At 42.6% G+C, this 22,506-nt stretch overlaps 2 protein-coding genes across 2 annotated transcripts in view; one reads left to right on the top strand and one right to left on the bottom strand.

Annotated features, from left to right (window-relative positions):
- The window catches only part of LOC113598747 (translation initiation factor IF-2-like), a 153,127-nt gene that overhangs the window by 104,584 nt on the left and 26,037 nt on the right, over nt 1–22,506 (top strand). Inside the window, exon 5 of the mRNA XM_053223354.1 lies at nt 1,997–2,147. The gene's annotated coding sequence lies outside the window, so the exon portion shown is untranslated. The remainder of the gene's footprint in view (nt 1–1,996; nt 2,148–22,506) is intronic.
- Nucleotides 754–22,506, bottom strand: part of PREP (prolyl endopeptidase) — a 118,004-nt gene continuing 96,251 nt past the window's right edge. The window contains exons 11-15 of the mRNA XM_027057176.2: nt 14,149–14,285; nt 11,322–11,416; nt 8,391–8,522; nt 4,547–4,703; nt 754–1,508 (exon numbers count right to left, since the gene is read on the bottom strand). Of these exons, the coding sequence (XP_026912977.1) occupies nt 1,214–1,508; nt 4,547–4,703; nt 8,391–8,522; nt 11,322–11,416; nt 14,149–14,285 (816 nt within the window). The 3' untranslated portion in view covers nt 754–1,213. The remainder of the gene's footprint in view (nt 1,509–4,546; nt 4,704–8,390; nt 8,523–11,321; nt 11,417–14,148; nt 14,286–22,506) is intronic.

Raw genomic sequence — 22,506 nt, 5'->3', positions numbered from 1 at the left:
CTGGGGAAGTACAAGTTAATGGAATAACGAGGTGATCTTTTAAACTTTTTTAAGGTTAAGATACTTCCTACAAAGTAGTGGTTTTATTTTAGTCATCTGATGAAGCAAGACAAAGAAGAAACTGTTTTCTTCTCATAAATTAGATCAGCATTTCCCAGACTGATGCCCAAAGGAACAGTGTTTCATGAGATGTTAATGCCTTGAAATGTTATGAACTATACTTTGAGGAATGGTATATCCTCCTCCTAAAGACGTGGGGTGGCAGGGGTGAGGGACCGAAACTGTTTAAGTCTGTTCCTAAGTGGTCCGTGGGGGGAAACAGCTTGGGAAATGCTGAAATTTCTGATTTTAAGGTAAGTTTGGATAAATGTATCTGGGTAGTTCACTCGTGTGATCTCTTAGTTTTATATGCTAGGTACTCTGATGTCCAGGATAGTTTGTAACCAAACTGATAGGTCAATAATCTGAAGCTTCTGGTCTGCTGCTTTTTAAGAAGAGGTGTCCAAAGCAAAAGAGCCCTGGCTCCGATGATCGGCTGAGTGGTTAATACAGAGGAGAGTGAGCCTGCCTCTAATGGCCGCATCACAATAAACCAGGGAGCCGGAATGGATGCACTCAACCTCTTCTCAGGGCTGGCCTTCTAGGACTTCCTTGTTTGGAAACTAACTTGTACGGAAAGGCGCACTGCTTTTCCAACACAAAAGTGATGTGATCCAGAATGCCCCTCAACACAAAGGAACCAGAAATCAAGCCTCCCATTCTTAAATAACATTTATTATTGTTGTAAAGAAGTCTTTTTCATGAGAACAGCTCTCACATTTAAAGCTATATTGGTTACGGTTACAGAAGCACATTTCACTGAGTGCTCTATATGAAGTGTGCCCGACTACGGCTCTGAATTCAGCGATCTATTATTCACGATGTGTTGGCTGCCATTTAGCTATTTATCCAAACATGCCTTTTTGATTTTTTTTTTTTTTTTTTTTTTAAAACATGTGCCTGCACAGGGTGGAAAAAGAAACGCCAAGGGCTTGCTAAAAAGGAGAAGCCTAAAAAAGATAAAATTCCCGCAGCAGTTCTGTTCAACTGCAGTCTGTGAGTGCGGGAATAGTGTCCACGTGGGGAAGCATGATGCCCAGTGGTTTCTCCGGGTTAACGGTGTGAAAGCCCTTGAGGTTTTCCCCGGCTGTCAGGAGGGAGTGGGAAATTCCATTTACTGAATCCAGTCGATGTTCAGGCACCGTGCTATGAATGCAAACATATCCGAGACTTCTTCTATCACTTTGGCCGTGGGCTTCCCAGCCCCGTGGCCTGCCTTGGTGTCCACGTGGATAAGCAGGGGGTTGCTCTGCTTCCGGCTACGGCCCACGATGTACTGAAGGGTGGCAATGAACTTCAGGGAGTGGAGTGGGACCACGCGGTCATCGTGGTCGGCAGTGAGGAGAAGCATGGACGGGTACTGGATGTCGTCTGCCTCCGGTAACTTCACGTTATGCAACGGAGAATATCTGAAAGACAAAGGTAGTTTCGTGGGGCCAGATATCTAAAGCAAAGTTGTTTGTTCGCTAGGCTCATCAAGGAGGACTGGTGGGCCCAGTGAGCGAGGCAGCGTAGCAGCTTAACTTCTCCAGCGATGGCTGCAGCTAGCTGGCACACGGGGGACCGCCACAGACCCTGCCTGCATCGTCAGCTGGGCCCTAGCGGGCTGCGCTGTTGGAAACCGGGCAGCGGTGTCATGTATTTGCTCGCGCTTTGGAAGACTGTAAAAAGCAAAAAACTCACGGGGCTGTTGAAATGACCGTAACTATATATGCACACTTACGGTCTTGAATGATTCCCATACTCTTTAGACTTACTTTTTCGCGACTACAAAGCGGACTGACTTTAAACCACTGATTGTGGACGTCATAGGTGCAAGCCTTTCTTTTGTTGGAAAACTTTGAATTTCAAGTTACAGCTTTTTGCCCCTTTAATATCTATGAAACTTTTATTCCAGGCTCAGCTTGGCAGTCTTGGGAAGAACACGGGTCCCCTCTGGGCCTCTTGCCGGCTCTCACAGGCCAGCAGGAAGAAATGGCCTTTGGCCGATGCTGATGGAGTTAGCGGAGGAGCAGAGAGGAGGCGCCTTCTGAAGCACAGCCTTCCAGGTAAGCTAACAAAAGGGTTTTAAGAATAAAAGTGTAGCCAAATTAAACAGTAATTGATAGTAGTTAGGTGAGCAAGATGTCTTATTTTTTCTTCACATCTGACTCAATATGGACATCATGTCTTGCAGAGCGTTCGGTATTAATGAATACCATCAACTATTTTAGTAGAGTTTTATTTGGAGGGTGAATAGTCAAAAACAGTAAAATTTCTGCTCACTTAACCATATCAAGACTGAGAAGTTCTGGAGGTAAGCCTCCCAACAGAAAAGAGGGGGGTGGCAATGGATCAGTTTTCTGGTTCATTTAAGAGTTCTTGGATCAACCCCAGATAAGGGTTAGTTCTCGGGGAAAAAGGTTTGGAAAACTCTGCCTACTCAGAATACCAACCCCTACCTGTGAGATTCACACACATGCCACACTTATACATCAAAGATTCTGAGAAGTTCTGTAGAACATTTATTGAAGCTATTCCCAAACTTGGAAATTCAGCTCCTTCATTGGGGAGACCCCCTTTAGTCTCCGGACGGTGCTTCATGGGACACGCTGCAGGGTTTGAGCAGCTCCTGGTAAGGCCCCCTCTGGCTCAGCTTGTGGTGTAGGGCTGAGCTCTCTGCTCATTTGGGAACAGGAGGTATGAGGAAACTACTGCCCTGCGAGTGCCAGTTTGGAAAATTAAAGTCTAAAGTAGGAATATCCCAGACATCTTGAGAGAAAAAAATACTTAGAACCTTCTTTCCCCCCAAATTAATTTTAGAAGTATTAAGTTCCATTGAATATTTTGTTGCCTTTGATAAACAATTCAGTCAGTATTTTCAACTGAGTTTAGATGGGACTTCTCTCCCTACGTGTGTATTTTCTTTAATTTGAACTAGAGCCTCTTTAAATATTCAGCTTTTACTGGTATTTGCCAATGAGGTTATCTGTGTGTTTAAAAGTATTTAACGAAAAAACTTTAGTCATTTTAGCTGAATCTCTAAGTGAGGAGCTAGCCACAAAAAGCACTGAAAGAAAAAGTTTTTGGAGAAATTATTGTACTGAAATTTAAAGTTGACTGAGAAGGCTGGGACAGGGGACACAGAGCTCTTCCACCATCCTAAGGGCAATTCCTAACTGCTGCTGATAACGGTCTCCAAACCCCTAAATGTGGGAAGTGAAAAGAATGTAGCTTGCAGTCTGGAAGAGTCTAAACACCTGCCATTTTCTCACTGTTCTTGCCAAAGTGGTTGAAGGCGAGGAATGAAGCTGTGCAATACTTTCATAATGTGATTTGTAGTTTCAAATATACATGGTTACACTGAGAGAACAAAATAAGTTTAATGTACTTGCATACATCTCTATTTCCTTCTTAAAAAATTCCATATATAGATGTAAAGTATGATGACACCTTTTTCTATTATTTTGTGATTGCTAGGATAACAAATTACCATAAGTTTGGCAGCTTTTAAAACAACACAGATATCTTTTTTTTTTTTTTTCCTTAAGAGAAAGAATCCTGAGCAGGGAGCCTGCTCAGTGCAGAGCCTGATTCATGGGGCTGGATCCCATGACCTTGGGATTATGACCTGAGCTGGATGCTCAACTGACTGAACCACCCAGGTGCCCCACATAGATTCTCACAGTTCTTTCGGTCAGATGTCTGGGCTGGCCCAACTGGCTTCTCTGCTCTGGGTCTCAGCTGAAATCCAGGTGTCGGCTGGCTGGGCTCTTATCAGGAAATTCTGGGAAGTAAATCTATTTCCAGACTCATTCAGTTCCCATGTGGTTACAGGACTGAGGTTTCCATTTCTTTGATGACTGAATGATGGCTGGGGACTGTTCTCAGGTCCCACAGGCCCTTCCCCCATTTTCAAAGCCAGCAATGGCAGATCTAGCCCTCATGATTCCAATCTGACCTCCCTTTCTGCTGCATTCCCTGACTCCAGCCAGAGAAAAGTCCTCTGCCTTTAAGGGTTAGTCACTAGACTGGGCCCACTTCAGTAATCCAGGATTATCTCCTTATTTTAAGGTGAGCTGACTGGTGACCTTAATTTAATCTACAAAGTCCCTTCACAGCAGCACCCAGATTAGTGTCTGATTAAAGAAACCAGGGGACAGGAATCTGGGGTGGGGTGGGGCTTATAAGTCTGCCTATCACATCTTTGTAGTTTGTTGTTGTTAAAGATCAAAACAAGGAAGACACATAGGTATTCCCATCACTTTCCCTACTTTTGCAGTAAGTTATATGCAAATATGAGAAACTGTAGAGGACAAAGAGTCAAACACTTATCTTTTTGACTCTGTTCAGTAGTATAATATCACACGGTTAGCAACACACACACACACATATACACACATATACGTATACGTATATCCGTATATATACGTATATGTATATATATCAATATGAATTCAAACCTTACTTGATAAGCCATTCGAAGTGTTGTTTGCTGTCTGAGCACCCATAATCGGTGGTCCAGGCATGACCAATGGTATATTTATGGAACTTCAGCATGTCCATTACTCCAACTTGGGCAATAACACAACCGAAGAGGTCAGGACGCTGATTTGCACAAGCAGCTGAAAACCAAGATAGAAAAGGGAGGCAGTCTATCATTAAACATCTAAATAAACAAAAACAAAATAACACTTTAAATATTTTCAGAACCATGGTTATCCTTTTTCCTAGAGCACAGGAAGAAACCATCATAAATCCCCTGCCTAATGGCCATAAGCTTTTCTCCCTCCTTTCACTATATCTGAGGGGTAGGGTATTCTCACCAGGAATAGAGCTTTATTCCCCAAAGTAAATCTCAATAGGGGAGTGTTATTTGGAAAAACTCAAGGACTTCCTGGAAAATCTGTGTCTCCTGCTCCCTTTCTTTTTTTTTTTTTTGTTTCCACAAAGAAAACTTGTTCAGGATCTATGACATAATAAGAAATATATATTTAGTCCCTGTCCCCAGTTCCTAGCACAGAACTCCTAAAACTCTTGGGATTTCCTGAGTGATAGGGGTAAGAAATAACTGGCCCCTTTCAACCATACCTGAGTTTATGCTAAAGAGGTGACTCCTGGTGGCTCCCTAGATGGCTACATGGTGGGGACTGGTGGCCGGAAAAGCCAAGGATGTGATTGGAGAGGTGGATCTTTAATCCCCACCCCTGACCTCTGGGGAGGGAGGGGCTGAAAATTGAATAACAGCTAATGATTTAATCTATCATGCCTGCACAATAGAACCTCCGTAAAACCCCTTAACAGTGGAGTTCAAAGAGCTTCCAGGTTGGCGAACACACTGAAATACTGGATGGGTGGCATTCCCGGAGAGGGCATGGAAGTTCTGTGAGCACCCCTCTACCCCATCCCCTACTCTATGCATGTCTTCCATCTTACTGTTCCTCAGGTCTATGAACTGTTCTGGCAGATTCTCAAACCTGAGGAGGCAGGTATGGGAACCCCAACTGATAGCCAGTCAGTCAGAAATACAAGAGGCTTGGACTTGGGTGTCTGAAGTGGGGGCAGTTTTGTGAGTCGGAGTTCTTGCCTTGTGGAGTCTGTGCTGACTGTGGGCAGTATCAGAACCGAACTGAGCTGTAAGACATCCAGTGGGTGTCTGGAGAGTTGGAGAATTGGTTGATGTTGGGGGAAAACCCCACACACGTGGTGTGGGAAGTGTCGTGAGTACAAACTGTTCATACAGCCCAAGGCAGGGCCTGAAACCCAGAACGGGCTCTAATTAATCAACTAAACAGTACACATTCTTGTACTGTTTTAAAATATTCTTCTTTGTATACTTAAGTTATATAAATGTATTTCTTTGTTTTGATAATTCAACAAGTGTTTATTGAACATCCTGCTGTGTGCCGGCACTGGAGATATACCAGTAAATGTTTTAGTGGGAAAGATAAGTGAACAAGCAATTCCAGTATGGGCAAGTCTGGGTGCTATGGAAGTGGGGGGTAGGGGTACCCAACCCGGTGTAAGGCAGATAGGGAGGCTTTGCAGGGGAGTCACATCAAAGCTGGCATGACGAAGAGTTAGTCAAGAAAATCTGGGCTTTTCCTGCCTCTGGCAAAAAACCTAGTTCGCACCCTAATTCTGATTTCAGTCCTCATTCATAATGCCAGATCCTGAGTCCTACCCTGGGGGACCCTGATTCTCTCACTCAGATGTGAGAGGGGCTTTTCATAAGCCCCTTTTTAATAAGCATTCAACACATTGACAAAGGGAAATCCAATTCTGCAAGTTCCTCATGGGACCAGGTTTGCCAAAAGACATAAACCAGTTCCTGAATATCAAACTGAAAACATAAAGGAGTTATTGGATGAAAGAGTAAATTATAGAACAATTCTCCCACTATTAGAATCAGATGGTATTTTCAATATCCCTTCTCATTAAATCTTAGATTTGCCCTTAATGCTTCTCTTTTACACCTTCACATACAATCCACGTGCAAATTCAGTTCACTCAAATTCAGGACACACCCAGAATCTGCTCCCTTCTTGCTACCTCCATCGCCACACTCCAGGGCCACGCCACCACTGGGCCTCACTGGGATGGAGGCCTCCTCCCTGGCCGCCTGCCTTTCTGCCCTCACCTCCCCTTCCGTCTGCCCTGATTGATCCCATCACAAAATAAGTCAAATTATGACACTCCCCCAAAGGCTTCTTATTTCACAGAGTAAACTGGGTCCTCTACATTGGCTACGGGGTCCTGCCTGCTTTCGCCTCCTGCCGTCTCTCACCTCTCCTGACCCTCTCCCTCGCTCACCATGCCCAGCAACAGACGTAGGCCTCTTTACTGTCGCCAGAATGCTCTGTGCTCTTGCTGGCCTCAGGGCCTTTGGTGTGTTGTCTGCCTCCTCCACTAGAACAAAAGCTCCGTGGGGTCAGAGGTGGTGTCTGTGTTGTTTGAAACTGTATCCCTGCCCTGTCTAAATTTGAACAAATTATTTTGGACGTATGTATTTTACCTCCATGGGAAAATTTTTTCACAAGACTGTATTCTATTTTTTACAAGACTACCCCTCTTTACAAGAGAGGTAAAGAGTAAAAACAGGTAGGTATTCAGGTTTTGCAATGACTCAGTATATTTCAAGGATAAGGAAACTGAGTGAATGTGCTGTCCTCCCTGAACCCTCTTCCAAAACAGTGGATTTTCACATGTGTTTTTAACTTGTGCCTGTAAGTCCAGCCTACATTTGTACAACAGCCCGTCATATCCTAATGACGTTGGGTGTAGGACCCTAGCAGGCAAAGCCCATAAATGTTCGTTACCAAGTGAAATTTAACTACCGAAAATTAGGACAAGCTACTTTGAGGCAGTGCCACTTACAGGTGAAAGGAGACTCTAAAACCATAGTGTCGGGGTGCAACCCCAGCATCACACACTTTCCAGCTGTGTGACCCTAGGCAAGCTACTCAACCTTCAGTGCTCCTGAGTCATCAGGAAAACGGGACTAACCCAATCCCAGTCAGTTCCTGTCTCTTGGGCTGTGTGAGTGTCCCATGAGAATATGCATGAGAAGAGCTCAGCCCTGGGCCCAGCACAGGTGCTCAGCAAGTGAGAACTAACAGTATGAACTCGCTCATTACTGTTACGCTGTGCATCCATCTGTATGCTACCTCATTTTCTCCATCTCTCCTCTCGCTGCACCCACAGCACAGGTGTTCAACAAATGTTTCATGATGATCATGCAAGTTCTGAGTAGCACAACCATAGGGGTTATCAGGCTCAGTCCCGTGATGGCTGAACTCTATAAACCTGTGGATCCGTGTGGGGACAGGGTCCTACCCAGTGTGCAGCGCAGAAGAGCTCAGGGCAGACAGGTGGGACAGCTTTTCAGGCTATCATGAATCAAGTCTACGTAAGATGGGTTCAGCAGTATCTTTTTTTTTAATGTTTATTTACGTTTCAGAAAGAGGGAGAGAGACAGAGTGTGAGTTGGGGAGGGGCAGAGAGAGAGACACACATAAAATCTGAAGCAGGCTCCGAGCTGTCAGCACAGAGCCTGATGTGGGGCTCAAACCCATGAACTATGAGATCATGACCTGAGCTGAAGTCGAACGCTTAACCGACAGAGCCACCCAGGTGCCCCTCAGCTGGGTCTTTATGTGTCATTTATCAGGTACCTACTCCAATACAAATGGGTTTTGTTATCTTTGGACCACTGCTCCCATCCATGAGCCAAGTAAATCAAGAGCTGTCTACAGTGTATCTGAAAACCCCCAGAGTGTTAACTAGTAAGTACAATAAAATCCAGTTCTCACCCACTAAGAGGCCTCCATTTGAACCTCCATTAATAGTCAGCCTCTTGGGAGATGTGTAACCTTCCTTGATGAGATATTCTGCAGCATGCTGAAAGTCATCAAAGCAGTTCTGTTTGTTTGCCAAGATACCACCTGCAATGTGCCAAAGTGAAAGACTGGTTAAGAAACAAAACATTAAAAAAAGACAATTTTAACCTAAATGGAATTCAAATGATAGGGCAGAGTTTCAACTATTGATCACTTAAACACAATGGGCTGACACCACATTAAGAATATGCATCATGGAAATCCATCAATACCACAATCACCAAGCCATACGGTGGATTTGTATTTTTCTAAATACAATGGCAGTGCCCCAAAGAGAAGAGATGATCTGTTATGTCAGAGAACCATGAGGACCAAAGTATGAAAGCATGTAATCAGAATGAACCTAGGTTTTGGAGAAGCTGAACTTAACCTCGAGCTGTGCTCAACCCTTTCTGAGCTCCACCTAGTGAACAACGATGGGGCTGTGTGTGCCTCCCCCACCCGGGGACGACGGCAGTGCTCTGCACAGGTGTGCTTCTCAGCCCTCTCCCCTTTGCAGGAGACTGAAATCCTAACGATGAGAAAGAAGTTCTTCGGTTTTGCTCTTAATTAAGGAATGTAAGCAGGAATTAGGTGGGAAAGTAGTGCTGCAGAGAGCAGCCTATTACAGTTCCTCAGTTCTTGAATGAAGATCTCAGACATCTCCCCAGAGAATCCGGATTTCCTCATCTAGAAGTCATCCAATGTATACAACCATGCAAATTATGTAAAGAGAGGAACATTTGTAAGGTCTTGGAATATCTAAAAGTGAAGGCCAAAAGTCAAAGATGTACCCTCAAAAGAACAGATGTCTGAAATAACTGCCTATGAAATGAACAAGAAGCAGGCATAGCTCTAATTAGATATCTGAGATTAACCACTTCTACAGAAATTCAATTAAAGATGAAGCAGTGCTGCGAAGAAATTTTTTCATATCAAAACAAATGTTATTAAAATTTTAGTCAGAAATTATCAGTGAATTAGAACAGCTAGGATTACTTAGTTTCCAGAAATAATATCATTTTGGGTATATGACTATATTTTCTAAAGAGCACTAAATTTTAAACTCCATACATATACAGAACGGAATTTAGATATATCAATGTTCAGTATACTGGGGTCTAACTGGAAAAGTACATTTCTGGTCCTATGCCTAAATCTGGAGAAGTTTATGAATCAGTTTAAACACGGCACAGATCGTCTACTCTTAGCCTCCCTCAAGCTCCAAACTCCACCCAGGGCTTTTGGACAATAAGTTGGTTCTAATTAATACAGAGATGAGAAAGAGCACTGTGCCTATCATACATAGCATGGTAGACACCTGGCGACCAGAGGGGTTTTATGGGGAAGAATCTGGGTTCTCCAGGAGAGGGCCACAGGACCAGGAGTCCACGTAGGGGTGTATGTGAGTTAAAACAAACGTTGTCATTAGTAAATCAGGTGTTTCAGGTGATCCAGACTTAGCATACGGATTTGGGATACGAGTCAAATATATGGTATGTAGAGATTTTCTTATTTGATCAATCATCTCTTAATATCCCAGTATGATTTTAATGTAATTAAACTCTTAATATCAGGTCAGGGTCAAAATTACACAATGACCATTGATAAAGTCTTTGGGGATGACACATGGGAGTAGTTGACCTAATGATGGCAGGCAGGTCAGGAGCCCATTTGTTAATGAGAAATACTCTTGCTAAGATGCTCAAATAATTTATCTGATGTCAGCCCTTGGGGTGCTTGGTGAATGTTCAGTCAGACCTGGCCTTTCCTACATCTTGACATGTAACAGGTACTTCTGAAAAATCTCTTTACAGATCTATCCTCATCATTGCGGACTGGATTTGATGCAGAAAAGGCCTCAAATTTGGGAACAAGTAGATATACACAGATCTGCTGTTCCTACTGTGGGAAAAGACCCCTTTAACCTGGGGCTGCTGACCAAGCACTGGTGGCCACCTTTGTCCTAGCAGGCTTTCTCATAAATGATGGTCAAGGGTCAAGAGAGGGGAGAAACCTGGGGCTGTGAGGGTGAACGTGTGTTCCTGCATCCTCCAGCTATTGGTTGGTCTATGAATTCCAGATACACAAAAGGCTGGGAGAAAGGATGTACCCCATATATAAAGAAAAGGAAGAGTTAGGGCTTTAAAAAATTATTACAGTCTGGAGAATGAAGTTTCATATAGAAGCAGTATTCTCAGCCAACTGGAATACACGTTTCAGGAGCCCAGAGACCAGAGCCTAAATCATTAAAACCAGAAAAGACAAAGGACGGAGCTCCTGGGTCTAAAACCTGCCCATCATGGAGTCACAGCAGCAAGGCCAGGAGGATGCTACTTCTCAGCAATCATAGGAAAATCAGAGAAAACAAGGAAAGAAATGCCCAGGAAGCTCTATTTTAGATTACTCTTTTTCTTTTAAGAGAAAATGACCTATTTGAGAGAGCCAAATAATGCCACACAACCAACCTGGTATTTACTAAGAAGAGACAGAATAAATACCAAAAAGTGCCCTGCAGATTCACTTTTGACAGTGATAGATAAAAATGTACCTAGTGCATTGCTAAAAAACAAAACAAAAATGAAAACAAAACAAAAAAAACCCCACCAATTCTGATTATGGTCTAAAAGGAATGTTTCTGAAAAATACATACTTCATTAGATTAAAATAAACAGATTACAAAGGGAAACAAAATGTGAAAACACGGACTTGTTTTTAGAGGGGCAGTGGTGCCTGCAACATGTTTGAAAATACCTTATTTTTCACTTGTCTAGCCAAACACTTTTCTGCTCCTGACCCCGTCAGCTCATTCAGACGTAGCTTTTGCTATGCCATGTCTGTGTTTCTGTAGAGAAAATACTTCACCTTTATGCCACGTCTCTCCGTATTCGCCGCCTCCTCTGATGTTGGCCACTGCAAGGACACCGCCCATGTGTCTCACAAAGATGAGCCTGGACACACTGAGAAACAGAACAAACAGTTAACCTTCTGTTAACTGCCTGGTAAGGACCATGTTGTCTCCCTCCATCAAAAAGAAAATGTATCCCTGAAGACATTCCACATGTAAAATACTGAAATAGGAGATTCATATTTTTGTATTATTTGATTAAAGTGAAAACTATAAAAGTTCTGATTAATGTTTAACTGCAAAGTTCATATATTTTCATGAACATTCGGTTTATCTCATTTTTCTATACTGGTAAATATTTTACTATACAAAGTGGGAATACATAATTCATTTTTTAAACTTTAGAGAGAGGCAAAGGAGAGAGGCAAGTGGGGCAGAGGGGCAAAGGAAGAGGGAGAAAGAGAGAGGGAGAGAATCTTAAATAGGCTCCACAGTCAGCATGAAGCCCCATGTGGGACCTGATCCCACAACCCTGGGATCATGACCAGAGCCAAAATCAAGAGTTGGACGCTCAACCGACTGAGCCACCCAGGCACCCTGGTAATACATGATTCACAATGCAAACAGAGAAAGAACCAGAAGCCCTCATTTCATACTGAGTCCATCTTTTAAACAACCGTATTGGCAAACTGAGTATCACCAGCCACATGACACAGCCCTGGTGTGAATAGCTCTGGGCTGGCAGGAATCCCTAGTGGTGGTCCCTGCTCCACTGTTTCTGGTATCTTTCTCCTAACTATGCAAGTTGGAAGAAAGAAACCTCTTTAAAATATGGGTTTTAAAGAGTGTTTCCAGTTTTACAGACATTAAGATGCTAAATTAGGTAACACAAGGTGTGAGAGAGGTAGAGGAGACTAAGGACACAGGCCAGAAAGCAAGCATGGAGGTCTCAGGGCTGGAGAAGGTTTTCTGGAAATAAGCACTAAATAAGCACTATAAATAAGCACTAAATAAGACACTATAGCATAAAGTTGCTAGGAGAAAGAGTTAAGTAAGTCCTTTGGGAAATTTGGATTTTGTTTTCTCTTCCTCTTTCCAGTCTGACCCTCACAGTGCTGAATGACATCTATTTGCTGTTAGCTAAAATTAATTGTGTTTTGAGAAATGTTCATGAAAATTTTATCGTTCTCCCCTTTTAGTAAGTGGGGAAATGCAGGTCTCTGTAACCTGGGACTCTAGATGGCCTGAGTGGTAATTTCCCGAGTCTTGAGGATGCAGAGAAAGGGAGTCTGGGGAGGCGGTCATACCACACGACTGGATTGGCCAAATGGATTTCCAATCGTTTGGTCTTCTCATCAAAATTTTTCATGCACCCTTGATGGTCTCTACGGAAGCTCCCAGCCTATCTGCTGGGTCCTGGGATAAAAATGGTACAGGGACCCTCCCTTATTCATCTCTCAAATCCCCAAAGAGCAGGATTAATAACTATTTGTACAAATGAACGAAGATAAGCAGTTTTAGCTACAACAGATCAGCGGAGAAATCCATGTTGTCTCTATCTAAGTCCCACTGTAGCAACTAAGGGAAGCGAGGCTCAGGGTGCAAGTCTCTGACTTGTTCACTGAAGCTTGGATTTCATCACTTTGAGTGATAAAGAGGGGCACACAATGACATGGCAGCCCACCTGTAGCTCAGGCCCTGCCTAGAACAATGGTTGGTGCGGAGGCGGCTTGCAGGACGTAGAAATAGCACTGTCGCTGGACAGTGAATGAAGAGCAACCATTACTCCACTCATCTGACTGGCTTCCCTTCATTTTATTCACATAATGATGCCTCACAAATCCTCTGAAAATATTGGTCTACGTGATGATTTTACAACTTCATTAGCTTGTCACTAACAAAAGGATAAAATCAAACTCTTTAAGCAGATATCCAAGGCAGTTCATAATATCAAGTATTTCAGGACAGGGACGTGTTTCATACTTGATCAAGTCCTAAGTACTTAGCTGTCAAAGGCTCAAAACAAAGTAACAGTTTCCTTGTCTTCAAATTTTGGGCAGCTATTTGAATCTACTCTGAATTTATGTCCTGGTAGTCACCTGTCCATACATTTCTTCCTGAATATGACCAGATTTCCTATGAGGCTCTATTTAGAAGTTGGCTTAAAGCTGGTCTTGCTGGTAGGAGACTCCTCGTTTTTACCAAAAATGTTCACCACAAACTCCGTTTTATACTGTGAATCGGATACTGAAATCAAGTTTGCAAATAACTGACAGAAGATGTTTAAATAATAGCAAATGTACCAGTGCAGATTTTCCCCCCTTGAACAATACTTGTTGGTAAATCATCACATAAACCGAACAGTTTAAAATGAAGTAACAGAATATACAGAAAATATACTGTGGTAGAATGTTAAGATGGTCTATTTTAAGACTCTGTGCTGCTGAAAAATATAATCATTAGCTGAAAAAACATTCCCTCTGAAAAGAATACTGAGGACAGTGGCGTGACAGCAAATGATAAACACTGAAGGTACAAGCTTCCTTTCTGTAAGACCTCAGTTGATGCTAACCTTCTGTAGCCTGGCAGCTATATATAGCCTCAGCATCTAGTTCTCAAACAACCCGTTCACTGAAGACATAAAATTAGCTTGTAAACGATCCTGAAATGCCTGACCCAAAGTATACATACTTAACACACAACCCTGCTCCTCCACAAAAACAAGCAAGAAATATACAGTTAAATATACTTAAAAAATGAGTTAATAGTCTAGTCTCTGGTCTCTTCCCACTCTATGGTGAGGATTAAATATACGCTGAAGTTCCAAGAGTATCCTCTGCTTACCTGTAGTTGGGTGTGATAGATATGTTGAAGCCGCCGTAGCCATATAAGAAAGCAGGATGAGAGCCATCCAATTTTATGCCCTTTTTATGTACAATGAACATTGGAATCTTTGTACCATCCTTACTGGGGTAGAAAATCTAGAACAAAAGAAAGTAGAGTAGATTTAGTAGAAGTTAGTCAACAAACACTTGCATGCTTTTAAATGGAAAAACGTGCAGGTAGTGAATTCTCTCTTGAAGATAGAGAGGAGCACAATGGATATCCAGTACCATTCACTGGCTATTTAGTGGTGAAGCATCTTTCAGTTTTTATGGAGATAGTGTGGAGTCAAGTGTCTGAAAGTAGGGACACCTGAACTTGAATTCTTATTCCACAACTATCTAATCAGGTGACCTTGGGTGAGCCATTTATTATTATCCCCTGGCCTCAGCTCTTCAGCCCCTGATGGGGCCACTGTGCCTACTGCATGGTCCACGGAAGAGAACAGGCATTCAGTTCTCTACTCCTTGTCACCCTCCCAGCACCGGAAAAGTCAGATCTGGCCATCCTACCAAACGATTCAATTTGGGGAAACTTTTCTAGGAAACAAATTTCATATTCAACTTCCTCTCTACATGTTAAGACAACTCTTCATTTCTTCTGTGTTAAGATATTAAGTAACTGTTAGCAACTACAAAGCATATATTAGGTTACAGTGTAGAACAACAACGATAAAGAAATCCTATTATTCCTGGTTAAAGACATTTTCTCCAGCATTCTTAATTAAGGCTCATCAAACTTGCCAGAGTCTGGGCAACCTTGGGCAATTTCAGTCAACATTTCTATATTCATTACTTCTTGGATAAAAGGAGTAAGAGAAAAAGCATAAGGAAGAGAACATTGACTGCTAGTCAAGTGATAAGCCATAGAATAACTGATAAGCCACCAAAAGCTGATAATGGCTTCTTCCAGACAGAAGACCTGTAAACAGCTTTCTGTTTGGGCAAACATGGTGTGTTTACCCCAAATGACACCTGGAAAGTGTTCCAGTTCAGAAACGTCTTGCTGACCTTCCATGGTACACTCAAGGACATAAGCCTTTGCGCTCTGTGGCTTGGAGCCATATTTTATCCAAAGCTTTTTAAGGTAGTTCTATTGTAGGAAGTTGCCACAAAGTCCTTGGAAATCAACCAGGGGTTGGGAGGTAGGGGTGCAGATTTAGAGAAAAGCACTACAGGGCCACCATAAATGCCTGCAAACTTGGTAGTTTTTGGAACCCTGCCAAGAAATAATAGCAAAAAAAGAAGCATTTGTTTTTGACTTCGGAGACAAATACTGAGACGTAAATTTGAGAGTTTAGGAATCATGGACAATACTCTGCAGGGTTCAGAATTATCAAAAGGGGCACACTTTAATTTAAAGTTGTTAGAGGCCAGTTAGCAGCCTCTAATAGAGTGTAACTGTGTGGGTGCTACAAGTAAATGCACAGTAAGAGGAGCAAGTTCCAAGTCCAAGTTCCAAGTCATTGGCTGGGGCTAATGAACTCAAGTGTAGGGCCTTCAGCTCAGACTTGAGAATTTGGAGCAGGGGAACAAAGTGTCTCGCACGATTCTTTTTTTTTTTTCTTTAAATAAAGTTTATTTATTTTGAGAGAGAGAAAGAGAGAGCAGGGGAGGGGGAGAGAGAATCCCAAGCAGGATCCCTACTGTCAGCACAGAGGCTGATGTAGGGCTTGATCCCACGAACTGTGAGATCATGACCTCAGCTGAAATCAAGAGTTGGACACTTAACTGAGCCACCCGTGTCTCACGTGATTCTACCTTAAATGAGTCATCTGTTCAAAAATAGCATTCCCTCCAATTTACACCTATCCTCAAACCCCTGATCTCTCTCCAATCCAGCTCACCCGTCCTCAGGCAATACCCTCGTCTGAACCCCACTCTTCACCCAGTCAGCAGGGCTGATGGCCCTCTAGTCCCCACTAAGCTGACTCTCCTTCTGTTCTTAGAGTTCCCATCTTGTTGCTCTTGCTATGGTACCACCCTTCTTGTGGCCGCCTGTACATCTCCAACACCTGCAAGTCTCCCCTGTCTGGCTCCAGGACAAAGGAATCCTTTTAGAAGATACCATCAGAAGCACAGAGTCCCCTTCGGGCCGTAGTTGCAAAAATATATCCAAGCTTAAGCCTGTGTCATTCGGATGTTAAAATAACAACATTTTGAACGCTGTCCAAAAGTGAAAGGGCACTGTGAGATGATCACAGTGAAATCACCTTCAAGAAAACTCCTTACAAGAAGGCTATTTCCGACTTGAAATAAATATACACACCATACAGATATGCGTGTATACAGATTTTATCACATCTCTACACACACACACACACACACACAGCAGTGTTCTATGCCATTTCTGTTTATGGAACGGAAATTGACAATAAACCTTAACCTGACTCTTCAATAAAAGGGCAAATGGAATCTTGAGTCTCTTCATAACCATGGAATGAATCCATGTGAACATCTTAGAAACAGTCATTAAAAATAGCCCTGCCATTTTCCATCATATGCTTTGTACTTCTTTGACTTAACTGAAACTGATTTCCTCTTAACGCCGCTTCCTTCAAAAACTTTTAAGATGCTTTGGGGTTGTCTTTCCCACTGCTCTGGATTTGCTTGGATAGAAGGAGAAGCTGGCAGACTCCTTATTTACATTTACTTCTCAAACCCAGTCTTAGTGGGTGGGCCTCAGCATCTATGACAAACATGTTAAATATGCAGTTTCCCAAACTGCATTCCCAGAAATTCTGACTCCATAGGTCTGGGGTGGAGCGCTGAAACCTGCAGATTTAGCAGGTCTCCTACCTATTCTGGCACAGGTGGATCAGGGCTCAAACGCTAGTCACACAATTTACTTTTATCACCCCCTCTCTCCTTGTCACCTGTGTCAACTAAAACCAGGTGTGTCCCCACCATCCCTGACAATTCAATACGGGAGGCTGTATTTCTCTTCCCCCTTGTTTTCGTGCGATTTTCTTTAGTGACTTTCACAGTGCAACTGAGGACCCATCCGGCATCCTGTCCTTACAGATACCTTAGCTTCCATGCCACGCTGGCCACTTGTTCAGATGTTTGCTGTTGTCCATTACGTGCCAGGCACTGGACAAGACCTGGCTAACTTCTTCCCTCATGGGACTCGAGGTGCATGGAGACAAACCAACGGGCAGTGCAAACACCCATCACCTGGCTCTGTCTTTGCCCTCAGAACCTGAGACTCTCTGCAAGGAACCCTGATGTTCCCCCTGTGTGACTCCAACTTGTTTTTCCACCACCTCCTTCCCACCCTTACTCCTGGGGTATCTGTTTTCTTTTTTTTTTTTTTCCCAACTCTTACTACAACATTCAGTCCCTTATATTCTCTTGCTTTGTCAGCTTCACTTGGGCTTTCTTGCCCAACTTGAGACCCTTAGCAGCCCTCGTGGTGTCACTATGCCTGAAATCCTCTAACGCTAACCTAGCCCCCCTGCATCCCTTCTTCTTCTCCGAGCTGCTGGCACTCAGAAAATGTCCACTCACTTTGCTGCCAATCAGTAATACCTGAAGTCATGGGCTCTGAAGTTATGCTTTAGGTCTTTCTTTTCCCTTCCCCTAACCGAGTTCCTTGCTTCTCCTTCCTTCTTTTCCTCCCTATGTCTTTTCCTAAATGTCCTCCTTATACCCTTTTTTTGTGCCTAAATCAACTCCAGAGTAGCTGTTCCCAACACTTTCCATTTTCTTCCATTCCCAACACCACCCATTTGCATCCCCTACTCTTTGTCTTGCCTGTCGTCATAGAGGCCATCTGCTTGGAGTTCTTAAAAAACCTTCTGCCAACTTCACTCACCCTCTGAAACTCCAGAGAGAGATTCCAGTCCTTGACAACCCCCCACCACACTTCTGACTACCACAGTGTTTTCTTTTTGTATTTTCTCCCTTTCCTTGGCATGCAAACACACTCCGACTTCTCCTATCCTATGTAACACAAAACGAAAACCTTCTGCATTGCCCTATGTGCCCCTAGAGCTAAATTTCCATTTGCCTCTTCCTTCCTGATCAATCATCTCCACAGTAACCCACACCCCCAGCTCACGCCTTCCAACCTCATTCACTCTTGTCTCCACCACCACCCTTAAAGGGCATCAGCGAACGTTTCTATCTTTCTCCTTGCCCCTCTACCTTCACCTCTGCCTCGGTGGTGCATAACCTTCACAAGTTTTTCATAGGCTTATAGAGACACATCTATTCGTACATATTCGCACATATTCGGGTTATTGTTATATGGCGATACACAGAATCAGGCTAACATTGGCCTACAGTGTACTCCTCCTCTCCTCACTTAGCAAGATATCATGGAATGCCTTCCACGTTAAAGCACCCAGACTTGCCTCATTAAAAGAAACCACAAAAAATGAAAAACAAAACAAAAATGGCAGCCTAGTATTTCATATAAATGTACACAAATACATTTAATCACTTCCTCACTGATGGATATTCAGACTATTCTTTTTCTCTAATCAACAATGGAATAAATCCCTTTTAGATAAATCTCATATACTCATTCTATGATTTCTGTAGGATATATTCTTAGAAATGAGATTGCCAGATCCAAGTATATGTCCATTTAAAAATTCAATATATTCTGAAAAATAATTCTCTAAAAACAGTGTATCAATTTAAGTCCTTAGTGACAGCAATTACCTCAGTGTACATTTCTTATCAGCAGTGGATGTTAAAATGGATTTTAATTTTTGCTGGTCTAATGGGCAAATGTTACCATTTCATAATTGCTTTAAGATTAGTTTTAAATTAGCAAACATTTTCATTTTAGTCATTTTATGTCTCTTCCTCAGAAAACAAAGTGTATCTGTTCTTTTATTGTGTTACTTTTCTGATTAGTTTATAGAAACTATTTTTTTTTAATGTCTATTTTTGAGAGGTGGGGGGGGGACAGACTGTAAGTGGGGGAGGGGCAGAGAGAGAGGGAGACACAGAATTGGAAGCAGGCTCCAGGCTCTGAGCTGTCAGCACAGAGCTTGACACAGGGCTGGTACTCACAAACCAAGATATCAGGACCTGAGCCGAAGTCGGACGCTGCTCAACCGATTGAGCCACCAAGGCATCCTGAAACTATTCTTCCATTAAAGATACTACCTTTTTTCCCCCTGCCATGTTTTGCTTGCATTTCTTCAAAGCCTATAACCTGTCTTTTAATTCTCTTTGTGGTATCTTGAATATATATACCACATATATAGACAGAAGTTTCTCACCCCAAGTTATATAAATATTTGTCTATATTTTCATTTTGAGTTTTCACATTTATATTTATAATCCAAATGGAGTTTATTTTTACATATGGTCTTTCCCCCAAATGGCCAACTATTATGTACCATTTACGGAAGAATTATTCTTTCCCCCACTGTTCAGAAATGCGATTTTTTAACTGGTTTCTTCCCAGGCCTCATCTGTTTTGATCTCTATCTGGCAACTGCTTTGGGTTCTTGGGCACAGTATCTCTTGGGTCCTTCTGTATTTCCCTAATTCTTTTCCAGCCTTCCTAACCAATCCCGACTAGCTCTTCTTCTTCCCACCACATGCTACTGTTTTCCATACTCAGTCTCTTCTTTTCTCTCTGCAAACCCACCTCTGCCATCTCAGAGAGCTTTAATAAATTACTCTCTGCTACGGACCTTCAAGATCGCACTTGCAGGCCACACGAGGGGCTGTGATCTCACATGGCAGGTGGCCCCTCTCTACCTGCAAGACACCATGCCCTGGGTATACGTGGGATGTACTTCCTTGGGGTTCTTTTATTTTGGTTAGTAACAGTGCTCTCTCATTTCTCTCTCTTTTCAGCCACTCAACTGCTAACTCAGAATCTGCTCTTGTGCCAAGGACCTCTCAGTCCTTTCAGTTCCCACAGCCAGGCCTCCCCTCCACCATCTGTACTGGTGGACCTGCTCAGGGTTCCATACAGCACTAGCCTCAAAACCAACTGTCTCCCTGACGCCTCTCATTTGCTAAAGTGGCACTATGGTAGGAATAGAACCTGAAACTACTATCAGTAACATACAAAAATTAGAATGTAATATATGTATATGTACAAAAGCCATTAGTGCCTTATGAGTAGACAACTGCCAAAGTTTATTTTTTTGTAAATTTTTTTTTTTAACGTTTATTTACTTTTGAGACAGAGAGAGACAGAGGATGAACAGGGGAGGGTCAGAGAGAGAGAGAGGGAGGGAGACACAGAATCTGAAACAGGCTCCAGGCTCTGAGCTGTCAGCACAGAGCCCGACGCGGGGCTCAAACTCACAAGCCGCGAGATCATGACCTGAGCCGAAGTCGGACGCTTAACCGACTGAGACACCCAGGTGCCCCACAACTGCCAAAGTTTAAATCCATGTGTAATTCTTCCATTATTTAATAGCCTATTGCCATGACAATACTTAGGTTCAAGTTAAAAAGCAAAACGACTTACTTTTTCCCCCCTCATACCTGTAACCAAATGAGAGGGCGCTGGCAATACACATCCATTGTTTTTGAGTGTCCACTGTGGGCACAGCCCTTTAATGGAATGCCAGGGCTCTTATAGGATCCTTAATGGACAGGAAAACAAAGTGCTCACACAAGATCTAACAGGCGGCTACTTGAGTAACAGAGAAAGTCTATCATCCAGCGGTAATGGCTCGTCATGTGAAGCTGATGGGCCCTGCCTTCCCTTCTTCCTGTCAGCAGCAGAGCAAATAGGTTGTGCAATAGAGCCAGTTCCACAAGAAGCCCGCGACACCAATGTAACAGGGTCTGTCCTTGGGCACACGCTTCCCCTTAACAGACTGCAAGTACCACCGAAGAAGCTCCTGGGAGATCTCATAAGAGGGTCTACTTAAGCATGTGGCCACATGAAACCTTCATCAGGGACAGCACAAGTCAAAATAAACATCATGACAGCCATTCAAAGCCAAAATAAACATCACGGCAGCCATGCAAAGTCAGTTAGTTCTAAACATTAGTGAGCCAGCCAAAGGTTGCTCAAACACTAGATTAAGAAAGCTTCCCTCCTTAATTTTATTTCTCTCCCCTTTAAAACTTAAATGCCTCATTTTGGAGACTCTCACAGCAGTGTAATAATGTTACTCCACATCTTGAACCGAGAACATTCAGCACAACAAGGCAATGAAGGTCTACATTCTCTGTGAAGCCCGCGCTGTTTGTCAATAGAGGACAGTGACGGGTCTTTTCTGAGCAGTCCCAAGACCGTGCCACTTGGTTGAAAAAAAGCTGGTATCAATTCTTTCTAAGCCCCGGGGAGTTAATAAGATAATCCCAAATTCTGGAGATTTGCAATGTTTTAGATACAAGGAGAGACTGTCACTCTGGGACCTCATAAGCTGGTCACCCTCTCTTATTATATGAATGACAAACCTGAGGTCCATGAAGATAAGATACCTGCCAAGGTAACGCTGCCAGTTTATGGAAAATTACCACCATGCTCTCCTAAGTCCCTGGTCCAGGTTTTTTTCCTACTCTTATCACAAAGTAATTCACTGTGTTATTACTTCCTTGTAAATATCTTTATCGGGTGTAAACTATCTAATATTTTGCAAATGTTAGAAGCTTTGGCACTGATTTAATAGATTTTTTTTCCTCTCAAGACAATGATCACCAGTCTCTAGGGAATCCAGAGGACAAATATTCTGCCAGAGATACTGTGATTTATTGGCTTTTCTGTTTTTGTTACCCTCTTGAAAAGGAGACTCATTCAAGCATGTCAAAAGCCACATTTCAGATACAGAGGTTATAATATTTACTATTTTTTAAAGCAAAAAGGTCTTCTTGGAAAGATAATCCTTCTCCAAGCAGTCATCAGTGTTACCATCTTGAAGGCAGATTACTAAAATAATAAAAATCTCAGTGTATCTGCAATGTCATTCTACTAAAATAATTCAGTTTCAATGATATTTTTAAAAGTGTAACAGATACAATTAACTTCACAAATGAAACACAAAAAATGCTTATGACAATCCTAAAGAAAGCAACCCCAACCTTCTAAGCAATCAATTAAATTTAAAGCAGATTCCAATTCTGTATATTGAAGCCCATATTCTAATGAATGATTATTTAACAGATAAGATCTCACAGATCCTCAAGTTGAATTCTTTAAATTAAAAAACTAGTATAGAAAAGAGACAAAGGGTTTCTACTTATCTAAAGTATATAGTAAACAAAACAAAACAAAACACCAGAAATGACTACCCTTTATTGTCAAGTATGACTTTCCAGAGGCGCCACCAAATATAAAGTAGTATCACTCTGGAAGCATGCTTAGGCATGAGATGATGGTCACTGA

Source organism: Acinonyx jubatus, chromosome B2, assembly GCF_027475565.1.
Source record: "Acinonyx jubatus isolate Ajub_Pintada_27869175 chromosome B2, VMU_Ajub_asm_v1.0, whole genome shotgun sequence".
NCBI lineage: Eukaryota > Metazoa > Chordata > Mammalia > Carnivora > Felidae > Acinonyx > Acinonyx jubatus.
This window is presented reverse-complemented; position numbering and strand designations above follow the sequence as displayed.